Raw genomic sequence first — 13,761 nt, forward strand, 5'->3', positions numbered from 1 at the left:
AAAAGTCAGCCAAACTTTTCCAAACCTGACGTAAAGCTTTAGGTTAGGTTCATCTTTTGGGTAGAGGTTTGGATTAGTTTTTACTTTATCCAAACCTGTTCACCCATCCCTAATCTAAATCCCATTCACTCTAGATGGCTGCCTCTGCTGCACTTATCTGTCTGCAAGGACTTTGAGAAGCCATCCTGCCAAGGTAAATGCCATTGGTGTTCCAATAACCCAGAAACAGACACCTGAGGCTGCTCCCAAAGCAGCTCCTCCAAGAGCAGTGTAAACAGAAGCCAACTTAGTGTTAAAAGCAGCGTATCTTAGAAGAGAACATAGTGGTGCTATATCAGAATGATGAAGTGAGATATTGACATCAACTAGCCGTATATGACCCCAGATCATTTACCACAGTCAGTAGCCCCAAGGGACAATTAAGGGCTAATGTTAAAAAGGCTGTGCTAGAAGTAATTTAAAAACTTCCTAATGTAGCACAGAAAGCAAGGACAAGAGCATCTGTGGTAAATACACATTCCTGGCTTAGAAATGTAAAATGTGTGTACTGCATACACATGACCCAGCTCTTCTGTATTCTCTGGAGTACTGATGGTATGTGGTGGTTGCAAAGCAGGGCTGCTTTGAGGCCTTCTGTCTGCACAGAACATGCACACTCTGGATTGTTGTTAAACATTTACATTATGCTGCAACTTGTATGGCACTTCTATAAAGAATATTTTTAATGACACGCTGCTGGTTTGCCCTGAGAATTCTGGAGGAGCATTGAAAGGCCTGGGAGGTGGAGGGGCAGGGCAGTGACACTGTGCTTGAAGAATCTCATTTCTGGTAAGAGATACAACATATGATCTCCTAGCACAGATGCTGACAGACATATGGAGGAAAAGATGCAGGATCCCGTTCATGCCCTTGTTCCAGTTGACCATGTCTCTTTGGAGACATAGAACACTGTTGGATGTGCTAGCCAGACCCCTTTGTACTTAGAGAACTAGGGTCACCATTCTGCCTTGGTCATCTGGGGTGTGGGGGATTTGGAATGAAGGGTCTCCCTACTTCTTCCCCCACTCTCTCTCAGCACACCTGAGCTGGATAAGCCAGAATCTAATCTCGTATATATAGTGAACCCACTTTTCAGAGATACCAGGTTTGCACAAACCTTGGGCATACAGGAGCTCCAGGCATATCAGGAGGTGTAACTGCCTTTTAGTTTATTACAAGAGCCGCCTAAGTGTGTTGGGAATTGCTGAGTTGGCTGTGTGAGCATTTCTACAGACAAACATCCTGAGCCTTTTACCTGTAGTGTCACTGACAGTTTTTAGCAGATTTCTATCAGATTCGTAGACTTGTTGGGATCCATGTCATTGTGCTCTTGTTATTCATTAAAACATTAAACACTCACGTTCCATGTCTAAAAATGCCATACAGTCATGATATACGGTAAGGGAAGATAAACACAAAAGCCTTCTCTTGTATCTCTGACCATCTGTTATCTGTTGTGTAGTAGAAAACAAACCATTTTCCTTTTTTAAAAAATGTCTGAACCTAGCAGGCCTCTTCTGGGTAGAGGTGAAAGCACGGATTTATATGGAATCAAAATAGGGTCCATGTAAACGTTCTTGTTAACTCATACTCCAAATATACTGCTGATATTTATCTAATCTGTGTTTTTATGATTCCTTGATCATGCTGGTGTCCGGATGCTGGCCACCTTAGACTTTGTTATTTAGATATCCTAGGAAAACCTCTCTGTTGGGAGATTGAAAATAATATGTTAATGCTCGGAAGATGTTGGAGTAGATCTCTAGGGGTTTGTTTACACTGTACTCTAAGGTGCAATTGCAGCTCATGCAGACATACTTGCTCTAGCTTTAGCCATGCCAGCGTTGCCAAAAATAGCACTGTAGATGTGGTGGCACAGACTTCTGTGCAGGCCGTACAAACATGTACTTACTCGCAATGTTAGTCTGCTCTGAAGCCCGCACCCCTCCTCATCGATGCTGCTATTTTTATTCATGCAAGCCTGGGTAGAGTTAGCCCGGGTATGTTTCTCCAAACTGCAATCTCACCTTGGATTTCAGTATAGACATACCGTCTGTCTAGATGCTATTTTGAGACTTCTGATATAGATAGCAGTTTTCAGGTATCTAAAAGGGTGTCATCAGGAGGAGGGAGAAAACTTGTTCACCTTAGCCTCTAATGATAGAACAAGAAGCAATGGGCTTAAACTGCAGCTAGCGAGATTTAGGTTGGACATTAGGAAAAAGTTCCTAACTGTCAGGGTAGTTAAACACAGGAATAGATTGCCTAGGGAAGTTGTGGAATCTCCATCTCTGGAGATATTTAAGAGTAGGTTAGATAAATGTCTATTAGGGATGGTCTAGACAGTATTTGGTCCTGCCATGAGGGCAGGGGACTGGACTCGATGACCTCTCGAGGTCCCTTCCAGTCCTAGAGTCTATGAGTCTATGAGATGTAGGTCTTTAAAGTCTCTGCTCAATATACTGTAAATATATCTGTCTATATAGATGGCATGGATTGTTGGTGAAAAATATTGAGGGTGGGGGACCTTTTCCAATATGCTTTTCTGAATTATTAATATTTTCAGGTATGCAATGAAATGTTTAGATAAGAAGAGGATCAAGATGAAGCAAGGAGAAACATTAGCCTTAAATGAAAGAATTATGCTGTCGCTAGTCAGTACTGGAGTAAGTATCCTGGAATTTTTTTCTCAACTTCTATAATTCTTTTTTGTAAATAGTATCAAAAATACTGTGTAAAATACATATTCCAATAATTCATTCATGTATGGTGTAGGGAAAGTCAAAGCAGACATAAGGATAATGGTGTTAAGTGCCCAAAGATCAAAAACAAAAACAAAACCCGAAACCAAACAAAAAGTAACTGATGATGATACCACCTAGTTCTTACATAGTGCTTTTCATCAGTAATTCTCAAAGTGCCTAACAATCTTTAACGTACTGATCCTCTCAAAACATTAAATTAGCTTGTCCAGTTTTTCTGTTATTGCTTACTTCTGTTGTTTTGGTCCTTTGGCCCTGGAAGTAGAATTAACTGCCAAGTTTACACAGGAAATTTGTCTATGTGATATTTAGATCAGTTTTAAATCAAAAACTTCACAAACGTTGTATATAAAAGGAAACATTTCTGGTATTTATTCTACAATTCTGGAGTCTCACAGCTCCTTCCATATAAGGAAACTTGAGTTATGTAGAAGAGACGTTCAAATGGAATCCACAGAATGAATGTTGCCCCAAGTGATTATAAAACAGTGTTCGAAATGGTAGAACCTGCAGAGTACAATAACCTCATTATATAAAGGCTAAAATCAGCTCTTGTCACCATGGTTACAGAGGATGTTGGTAGAAACGTTAATTTTGCTCATGATGATTACTTTGTTCAAATGAGATTCCAGTTTACAGCTCAGTGTAAGCACATCCTCATCGCCCAGCCCAGTTAAAAAATGAAAAGGATTGCCCATAATTTTGTTATAGACTTATTGGATAATGTGTGTCTGTGCTGTCAAAATTATTACTACTGCTGCTTGGTAGGTATTAAAGAACTCCAAAACAAATACAGTAAAAGCTGTATTATCTGGCACTTTATCAACTGGAAAGCTCTATTAACTAGCATTTCTGATATCTCCCTATACAAATCTTTAATCTAGTAACTGGGACTAGTATACTGCCCAGGAGGTTATGCAATTGCACATTCTGCACTCTACTTTTATGCAAAAGAGGCAGAAGACAAGTAAGTAAGTTGATATCAGGGATTTATTCAAAAAAGCAGCTTCCAGGGTGTGTCGTAGGGTCATTACAGATTCAGCCCAATCTCCTACACCTTCTACATCTACAGTGATAATTGATGTTGATAATGATGACCCTGAGGCACTGCAAGATCCTGAAGTGCCTTCTGAATCATCAAAGATTCAATTATGTTCAGTACAGTTTTAATGTTAAGTGTATTTTTAGTGCGCTGCCCATAGTGATATGTAGTGTCATAAGATAACCTACTGTATAGAAAACTTTACCTGTATATACCTAAGTGCTTCAAAAAACTAAACACTCTGCAGTGTAGTACTACTACTGGATTGGTGAGTACCCGTACACTATTCTATACTTTATTCATTTTATTGTTTTCTAATTCTTTGAAAATTGGGATTCCATTGGTAAGTAGAACTCTTAGTTAACTGGAATTTTTGATTAACTGTCACCCCCCATTCACCCAACATGCTGGATAACAAAGCTTTTACTGGAAAAATTTGCTGTATTCTCAAAGAGAAGATATTCTGTATCTCAGTGCGATTACATACAATTGACTTTTGTCTCTGCATTCTCAGCAATGTTTAAGAGCATTCATTTCTTGCTGAACCTTGTTATTATGACATGCTTAATGGTAATTTTTCTTTTAAATGCACACTGACTGTCTTCACCAATGGTCTATGGCTGTGCATGTGGACCATGTGGCACCTGGGCTGTCAGCCATGGAATCCACTCATGTAACAGAGCATCATCATGGTCTGCCTCCCACCAGCAGCTTGAATGCTCTTCTAATTGTTTCTCTCTCTTGTCTCTGCAGCCTGTGGTGGTGATTTGGTGGGGTGGAGGGTATATTTCTCTAAGTGACAATCCCTTTCTCTCCACATGCCTTCATTCCACATGTCCTATGTATTCATTCTTGCTCCTGTTTTTCTTCCTCACCCTGAGTCTTCAGAGAACACAAAGAACTGTCCCCACAAATAGGGCTGCTCACATCAAGGAAATTTACAAGATGCAAAATGGGTCTCCGGTTTCAGAAGTACAGCTTGCTCCCAGGCACCTGATTTTGAGGTTGTTTGGCTCAGAGAGAGAGAGCCATCAAATCGCCCTATAAGCACAGGGCAAAACCAGTGATAGACACTGCTGAGAGGCATAGATAGGAGTGCCAGTCTACCCCAGGCAGACTTCTCCCTGTTCCGCTGGAGTGACAGATTTTCCCCCTGAAGAACACAAGGAGCATTAGCCTCCATAAGTCCTCTTCCTCTGCAGCCCATGTAATGCCTGCACATGCTTTTCAGCCGCACAAGGTGTGTCTACATTGCAATTAAAAACTCATGGCTGGCCTGGACCAGCTGACTCGGGCTTGTGGGACTCGGATTGTGGGGCTGTGTAATGTGGTGTAGACGTTTGGGCTTGGGCTGGAGCCTGGGTTCTAGGACCTTGTGAGGTGGGAGGATCCCAGAGCTTGGGCTGCAGCCCGAGCCTGAACGTCTACACCACAATTAAACAAAACTTAAATCTTAGCCCTGTGAGCCTGAGTCATCTGGCATGGGCCAACCACGGCTTTTAAATTGCCATGCAGACATACCCACAGTTCCACAGGCATGGCTTAGAATATTCCACCAGATGTCTCAAAGGCTGGGGATGTGATTCCCAGCTTGTGCAGACATACTTGCCCTAGCTCTCATTGTGCCAAAATAGCTGTGTAGCTGCAGTAGCATGGGGAGCAGCAAGCAGCAGCCCAGGGTAACCACCTCATGGTTTCCAGGCAGGGCGGTACTCGGGAATAAATGCAAAATAGAGAAAATCGATATGGTTCAAGGGTGGGGCAGGGTTAAAAAGCAAAAGCAGCTTCTTGTCATCTTTCTCTCTGCTGTCTTCTTCTGCAGAAGTGCAAGAGCTCCTGACCATATGACCTTGAAAAATCTGACCCAGTTGACGGGGGAGATGTCCTTTTCTGAATATTTTGGTTTAGTAGCTAAAAACACAATTTATTCCTAGAATTTGAGTCAGAAACCTGATGCCTGGACTGAAGGGCTGGGTTTCCCTCTGAACCTAGCTCGAGGAGATGTTCTCAGGGCAGAGTGGAACTCCCAGCATTGGATCAGAGGCGCATAGATGAGCCATGTGTTTTTACACGTTCGAGAAAGCCAACTATATCTTGTCCAAAATAGATACAGCTGTTGCAGCAGAGGCCAGAGTATCAGCCAGCAAAGAACACTTGGCTAGGAAGTTTTTATATTTCATTTTTAATATCTCCATACAGATTTTTGGCACTCTTCACCGTTCCTCTCTGTACCCTTCATTTAGTGTATGTTTTAATCACATAAGCAGCAAAAATGACCAGGCAAATAATGTGCTGTAACTGCTGCTTTATTTGGTCACCTTGTGTCCCCTCCAGATGTATTCGCCTATTTCTCATCTGATAATTAAATGGTGAGCTCTTTGGGGCAGGGATCATCTTTTTGTTATGTGTCTGTGTAGTACCTAGCATGGTTGATCCTTGATCCCTGACTGGATCCTTATATGCTAATGAAATACAAATACTGGTGTTATAAAAGTTGCCATTCAGAGTAGCCTGTTACAGAGACACCTTTTATTGTTTTAAAAGATATTTTCAGTACGGGATTTTATATGTCTTAGTCCTCCCAAAGATGTTTTCTAAAGCCTTTTACATTTACCCCCTAAATATACAAGAGAGTAGTTAGAGCACACCTTGAAGTTTTATCTCAAACTTTTGTGCAGCACCGCATATTCCTGTGAACAGTCCTTGCCACCATGTTTGTATGGGGCAGAGGAGAAGGTTAATCTGGTTCAATTAATACATTCCATGGTACAGTGGTCCTTTGTCTTGAGCAAGGTTTGTTTTAATATGTTAAAATCTACATTTTTACAAGCTTGAGAAATGTAAGAATTGTACTGAATATTGGTCATTCACTCTTAGACCTTGTCTACACTGCCACTTTACAGCGCTACAGCTTTCTCTCTCGGGTGTGAAAAATCACCCCCTTGAGCTCTGCACGTTTCAGCGCTGTAACGTGGCAGTGTAGACAGTGCACTAACACTGGGAGCAGCACTCCCTGCATGGAGGTGTTTTTTTTAGCGCTAGTGCCGCGATTACACAGCCACGTTAAAGCGCTGCTGCAGCAGCGCTTTAACGTTGCTGGTGAAGACTAGCCCTTAAACAAAATTGTATGGCTTTGTCTTCATTTTTCCACATTGTTTAATCTCAGTGTGAACAGCTGAGTGGGCAGAACAATGAGGCAGATCAAAATTTCATTGCCCTCTGGTGATCATGTGATATCTTTTCAGCTCTCCCATCTGCTTTGCCTTACAAGTCACTATTTTTCTCATCTGTCAGAAATTTTCAGGCAAAGTAAAATCTCAGATAAAAAAAATAAATGTTGAAGTTTTGCAGAAAGGTGCTCATCTTGGAATTTAGTTTCTTCTTGGGGCGAATTCTTGGGTCCTCTCAAAGCAGACTGGTTTGCACCTCTCTAGTGCATTTTATCTAAGGAAGTCATACTCCTTCTCTTCCCTCCGTTTTGAGAGAGGGAGGCAGTCATTGACTGTAAAAGGTAATGCCTTTCCCTTACCACTGAACTGAATCAACATGTGATGTGAAGTTAGAGCTAGAAAATTATGTCTTGAAATAATACTCAGTTGTTTTATCATTGAGAATAATTATCCTTTGGAACATTTACCAAGTGATGTGGTAGAGTCTCCATCACCTGCAGTTTTTGATCAAATTAGTTATTTTTCTGACGGGTATGCTCTAGCTCAGCCAGAACTTTTGTGGTTGATGCAGGAATCACGGGTAAAATTCTATGGTCTGTTATGCAAGAGATCAGAATAGATGATCATAATGATCTTATCTGGCCTTAAATCTGTGAATCTATGGCTTCGATTTTGAATGTGGATTAAATTTTTTCAGTGCCATGTCTTCAAAAATAAAATTTTCCACAAAACTGCTAATGATAGGATCTAATGCTTTGATATGACGAAAAAGTCCATGAACATCCTTAGATGAATGGCTAATGAAAGTTCACTTTTTGTATTAAGGATTAGCAACAGTTTCTGTAAGGTAGCTTCCTTTCAGTTCCTAGGAAGAGTTCTATGAATTTGCTGCACACTTTCCCTTGTAACTGAGCAGGTTAATGCAGGAAAAAATATTGTGCCTTGGTTTGCTATTCTCTCCCTGCCCCACCAACACAGAACAAGTGTTTGACATAATTTTCTAGGTTGAAGTCAGAAGAGGAGAGAAAAACTTAATTCTTGTAGATATTAGGGCATTCTGAGTGCTCAAAATTAATTGCGCTTGTTTTGAAAATGGTAGGATAAGGTCATTCATAAAGGACTCTGTGATTGGAACATTAATTACCTTGAGCAGCACTTGTCTTTCCTGGTGGATAGGACATATGTGGTACACAGATAAATTGTGGCGCTTCAAGTTCATCTTAGAATCTCTTTAACTGTAAATCCAAAACCTTTATTAAATGGATTCCTGGTCTAGAGAGAGAAAACGCAGGACTGTGCACTTTAACTCCTTTTATTACTTGCATTGCCACTCACTATCTGCATGACCTGAGGAAGTCAATTCTTAATACATCTTGGTGCCTTGTTTTTTCTCATCTGTAAAATAAGTATAATACTGTACCTCAAAGAGGTTTTCTGAATCTGAAGGTTTAAAAAGTGCTCTGAGATCTTTAACAGGTGCTATGAAAGCGAAAAGTACTATAAGTCAGAAAACCATGCCCAGTATTTGAGTTGAAGAAGGGCTTGTACAAAAAAACCTGTTAAAATTTTTTTGTTTCTCAGTAGTAGATTTTCTACTAAAAAAATAGCAAATTGTCATCCAGATAGAATAGGTACTAGGTCAGTGGTCCCTCAGGTCTGTGTTAAAACACCATTACCTCCCTTAACTTTCCTTTTCTAATACGAACAAACTACATTCCATTGTAGCTTATCTTATTACATTTTCAAATATATTGATTTTAATTACAACACAGAATACAAAGTGTGCAGTTCTCACTTTATATTTATTTTGATTACAAGTATTCACACTGTAAAAAAACCTAAAAGAAATAGTATTTTTCAGTTCACCTAATACAAATAATGGAGTGCAATCTCTTTATCATGAAAGTTGAACTTACAAATGTAGAATTATGTAAAAAAAAAACTGCATTCAAAAATAAAACAATGTGAAATTTTAAAGCCTGCAAGTCCATTCAGTCCTACTTCTTGTTCGCCAATCACTCAGACAAACAAGTTTGTTTACATTTTCAGGAGAAAATGCTGCCTGCTTCTTATTTAGAATGTCACCTGAAAGATAGAACAGGTGTTCTCACAGCACTGTTGTAGCCAGCGTCACAAGATATTACATGCCAGATACTCTAAAGATTCATATGTCCCTTCATTCATCAACCACCATTCCAGGGCGCATGCATCCATACTGATGACGGGTTCTGCTCAATAACAATGCAAAGCAGAGCGGACCGATGCATGTTCATTTTCATAATCAAAGTCAGATGCCACCAGCAGAAGATTGATTTTCTTTTTTGGTGGTTCAGGTTCTGTAGTTTCCGCGTCAGAGTGTTGCTCTTTTAAGACTTCTGAAAGCATGCTCCACACCCCGTCCCGATGAGATTTTGGAAGGCACTTCAGATTCTTAAACCTTGTGTCGAGTGCTGTTGTTATCTTTAGAAATCTCACATTGGTACCTTCTTTGTGTTTTGTCAAATCTGCAGTGAAAGTGTTCTGGGTCATCATCCAAGACTGCTATAACATGAAATATATGGCAGAATGTGGGTAAAACAGAGCAGGGAACATACAATTCTTCCCCAGTCACAAATTTAATTAATGCATTATTTTTTTAATGAGCATCATCAGCATGGAAGCATGTCCTCTAGAATGGTGGCTGAAGCATGAAGGGGCATACAAATGTTTAGCATATCTGGCACGTAAATACCTTGTAATGCCAACTACCAAAGTGCCATGCAAATGCCTGTTCTCACTTTCTGGTTACATTGTAAATAAGAAGAGGGAATCATTATCTTGTGTAAATGTAAACAGACTTATTTGTCTTAGTGATTGGCTGAACAAGAAGTAGGACTGAGTGGACTTGTAAGCTCTGAAGTTTTACATTGGTTTGTTTTTGAGTTATGTAACAAAAATTCTGCATTGTAAGTTGCACTTTCACAACAAGGAGATTGCCCTACAGTAGTTGTATGAGGTGAATTGAAAAATACGATTTCTTTTGTTTACAGTGCAAATATTTGTAATAAAAAATAAGATACCCTTTGATTTCAATTACAACACAGAATACAATATATATGAAAATGTAGGAAAACATCCAAAATATTTCTTTAAACCACCCTTTCATTAACTAGGAGACAATGCAGGCAGAAGCCTAGCAGCAGAGTGAGGGCTATCCAGGTTATTGCACCGAGCGTAGCATGTATGATTACCTGCCTTGTGGGCAGGTGGCATATGTGTGCAGTTGGTGCAAGGAGCTCCTGACCCTCAGAGACCACATACGGACTTTGGAGGCCAGGGTGGCGGAACTGGAGGAGCTAAGAGAGGTAGAGAGGTATGTTGATGAGGCTTTCTGGCACACTGTAGAATTGTCCCACCTCCGCTCAGACAGCCTCTGTGCTGTTGAGGAGGAAGAAAGGCCCAGGGAAGCAGAGCAGTCAATGGGAGCAGAAGGAAATCTTCCCATAGTTGGGACCCTCCTTCCAGATGGTGCTGGGGTTGCCTCTCGCACTGAGGTTACCTCTCTGGGGGAGGGAACTCCAGTTGCTAGGAAAAGGCAGGTGTTAGTAATGGGAGATTCGATCATTAGAAACATAGCTGGGTTTGTGATGACCGGGAGAACCGTATGGTGACTTGCCTGCCTGGTGTGAAAGTTGAGGATCTCTCGAGGCTTCTAGACAGACTTTTGTGTAGTGCTGGGGAGGAGCTGGTGAGCATGGTACATGTAGGTACCAATGACATAGGGAAGGGTAGGAGAGATGTCCTGGAAGCCAAATTTAGGCTGCTAGGGAAGAGACTGAAATCCAGGACCTCTATGGTGGCATTCTCAGAAATGCTTCCAGTTCCACGCTCAGGGCCAGGTAGGCAGGCAGAGCTTCAGAGTCTCAATGCGTGCATGAGACAGTGGTGTAGAGAGGAGGGTTTTACGTTCATTAGGAACTGGGGAAACTTTTGGGATGTGGGGAGCCTATACAGGAGAGATGGGCTCCACCTAAACCAGAGTGGAACCAGACTGCTGGCACTAAACATTAAAAAGGTTGTAGAGCAGTTTTTAAACTAGGAGATGGGGGAAAGCCAACTGCTGCAGAGGAGCATGTGGATTGGACACAGACTTCTCTTAGGGGAGAGTCTGATGATAGGGAATCTCCAGGTTATAGTCAGGAACAGAAGACGAAAGAGGATAATGTAAGGGCCGGATCAGATGATAAACAGTCACATAAAAAAGAATCTGGCGCATCAGAAAAGGGCAGACAAATAAAGAGGGACAAGTTTTTAAAGTGCTTGTACACAAATGCTAGAAGTCTAAATAATAAGATGGGTGAACTAGAGTGCCTTGTGATAAAGGAGGATATTGATATAATAGGCATCACAGAAACCTGGTGGAATGAGAGCAATCAGTGGGACACAGTCATTCCGGGGTACAAAATATATCGGAAGGACAGAACAGGTCGTGCAGGGGGAAGAGTGGCACTATATGTGAAAGAAAATGTAGATTCAAATGAAGTAAAAATCTTAAGTGAATCCACATGTTCCACAGAATCGCTGTGGATAGAAATTTCATCCTCTAATAAAAATATAACTTTAGGGATCTATTATCGACCACCTGACCAGGACAGTAATAGTGATGATGAAATGCTAAGGGAAATTAGAGAGGCTATCAAAATTAAGAACCCAATAATAGTGGGGGATTTCAATTATCCCCATATTGACTGGGAACATTTCACTTCAGGACGAAATGCAGAGATAAAATTTCTCGATACTTTAAATGACTGCTTCATGGAGCAGCTGGTACGGGAACCCACAAGGGGAGAGGCAACTGTAGATTTAATCCTGAGTGGAGCGCAGGAGCTGGTCCAAGAGGTAACTATAGCAGGACCGCTTGGAAATAGTGACCATAATACAATAGCATTCAACATCCCTGTGTGGGGAAGAACACCTCAACAGCCCAACACTGTGGCATTTAATTTCAAAAGAGGGAACGATACAAAAATGAGAGGGTTAGTTAAACAAAAGTTAAAAGGTAGAGTGACTAAAGTGAAATCCCTGCAAGTTGTGTGGGCCCTTTTTAAAGACACCATAATAGAGGCCCAACTTCAATGTATACCCCAAATTAAGAAACACAGTAAAAGAACTAAAAAAGAGCCACCGTGGCTTAACAACCATGTAAAAGAAGCAGTGAGAGATAAAAAGACTTCCTTTAAAAAGTGAAAGTCAAATCCTTGTGAGGCAAATAGAAAGGAGCACAAACACTGCCAGCTTAAGTGCAAGAGTGTAATAAGAAAAGCCAAAGAGAAGTTTGAAGAACGGCTAGCCAAAAACTCCAAAGGTAATAACAAATGTTTTTTAAGTACATCAGAAGCAGGAAGCCTGCTAAACAACCAGTGGGGCCCCTTGACGATCGAAATACAAAAGGAGTGCTTAAAGACGATAAAATCATTGCGGAGAAACTAAATGGATTCTTTGCTTCAGTCTTCACAGCTGAGGATGTTAGGGAGATTCCCAAACCTGAGCCGGCTTTTGTAGGTGACAAATCTGAGGAACTGTCACAGATTGAAGTGTCACTAGAGGAGGTTTTGGAATTAATTGATAAACTCAACATTAACAAGTCTCCGGGACCAGATGGCATTCACCCAAAAGTTCTGAAAGAACTCAAATGTGAAGTTGCGGAACTATTAACTAAGGTTTGTAACTTGTCCTTTAAATCGGCTTCGGTACCCAATGACTGGAAGTTAGCTAATGTAACACCAGTATTTAAAAAGGGCTCTAGAGGTGATCCCGGCAATTACAGACCGGTAAGCCTAACGTCGGTACCGGGCAAATTAGTCGAAACAATAGTTAAGAATAAAATTGTCAGACACATAGAAAAACATAAACTGTTGAGCAATAGTCAATATGGTTTCTGTAAAAGGAAATCATGTCTTACTAATCTATTAGAGTTCTTTGAAGGGGTCAACAAACATGTGGACAAGGGGGATCCAGTGGACATAGTGTACTTAGATTTCCAGAAAGCCTTTGACAAGGTCCCTCACCAAAGGCTCTTACATAAATTAAGCTGTCATGGGATAAAAGGGAAGATCCTTTCATGGACTGAGAACTGGTTAAAAGACAGGGAACAAAAGGGTAGGAATTAATGGTAAATTCTCAGAATGGAGAGGGGTAACTAGTGGTGTTCCCCAAGGGTCAGTCCTAGGACCAATCCTATTCAATTTATTCATAAATGATCTGGAGAAAGGAGTAAACAGTGAGGTGGCAAAGTTTGCAGATGATACTAAACTACTCAAGATAGTTAAGACCAAAGCAGATTGTGAAGAACTTCAAAAAGATCTCACAAAACTAAGTGATTGGGCAACAAAATGGCAAATGAAACTTAATGTGGATAAATGTAAAGTAATGCACATTGAAAAAAATAGCCCCAACTATACATACAATATGATGGGGGCTAATTTAGCTACAACGAGTCAGGAAAAAGATCTTGGTGTCATCGTGGATAGTTCTCTGAAGATGTCCATGCAGTGCGCAGAGGCGGTCCAAAAAGCAAACAGGATGTTAGGAATCATTAAAAAGGGAATAGAGAATAAGACTGAGAATACATTATTGCCCTTATATAAATCCATGATACACCCACATCTCGAATACTGTGTACAGATGTGGTCTCCTCACCTCAAAGAAGATATTCTAGCACTAGAAAAGGTTCAGAAAAGGGCAACTAAAATGATTAGGGGTTTGGAGA

At 40.7% G+C, this 13,761-nt stretch overlaps 1 protein-coding gene across 2 annotated transcripts in view; it reads left to right on the forward strand.

Annotated features, from left to right (window-relative positions):
• Window positions 1-13,761, forward strand: part of GRK3 (G protein-coupled receptor kinase 3) — a 132,849-nt gene that overhangs the window by 81,613 nt on the left and 37,475 nt on the right. For both annotated transcript variants that reach the window (XM_050924044.1, XM_050924045.1), the window contains one exon: window positions 2,606-2,705. In XM_050924044.1, the coding sequence (XP_050780001.1) occupies window positions 2,606-2,705 (100 nt within the window). The remainder of the gene's footprint in view (window positions 1-2,605; window positions 2,706-13,761) is intronic.

Source organism: Gopherus flavomarginatus, chromosome 15, assembly GCF_025201925.1.
Source record: "Gopherus flavomarginatus isolate rGopFla2 chromosome 15, rGopFla2.mat.asm, whole genome shotgun sequence".
Taxonomy (NCBI): domain Eukaryota; kingdom Metazoa; phylum Chordata; order Testudines; family Testudinidae; genus Gopherus; species Gopherus flavomarginatus.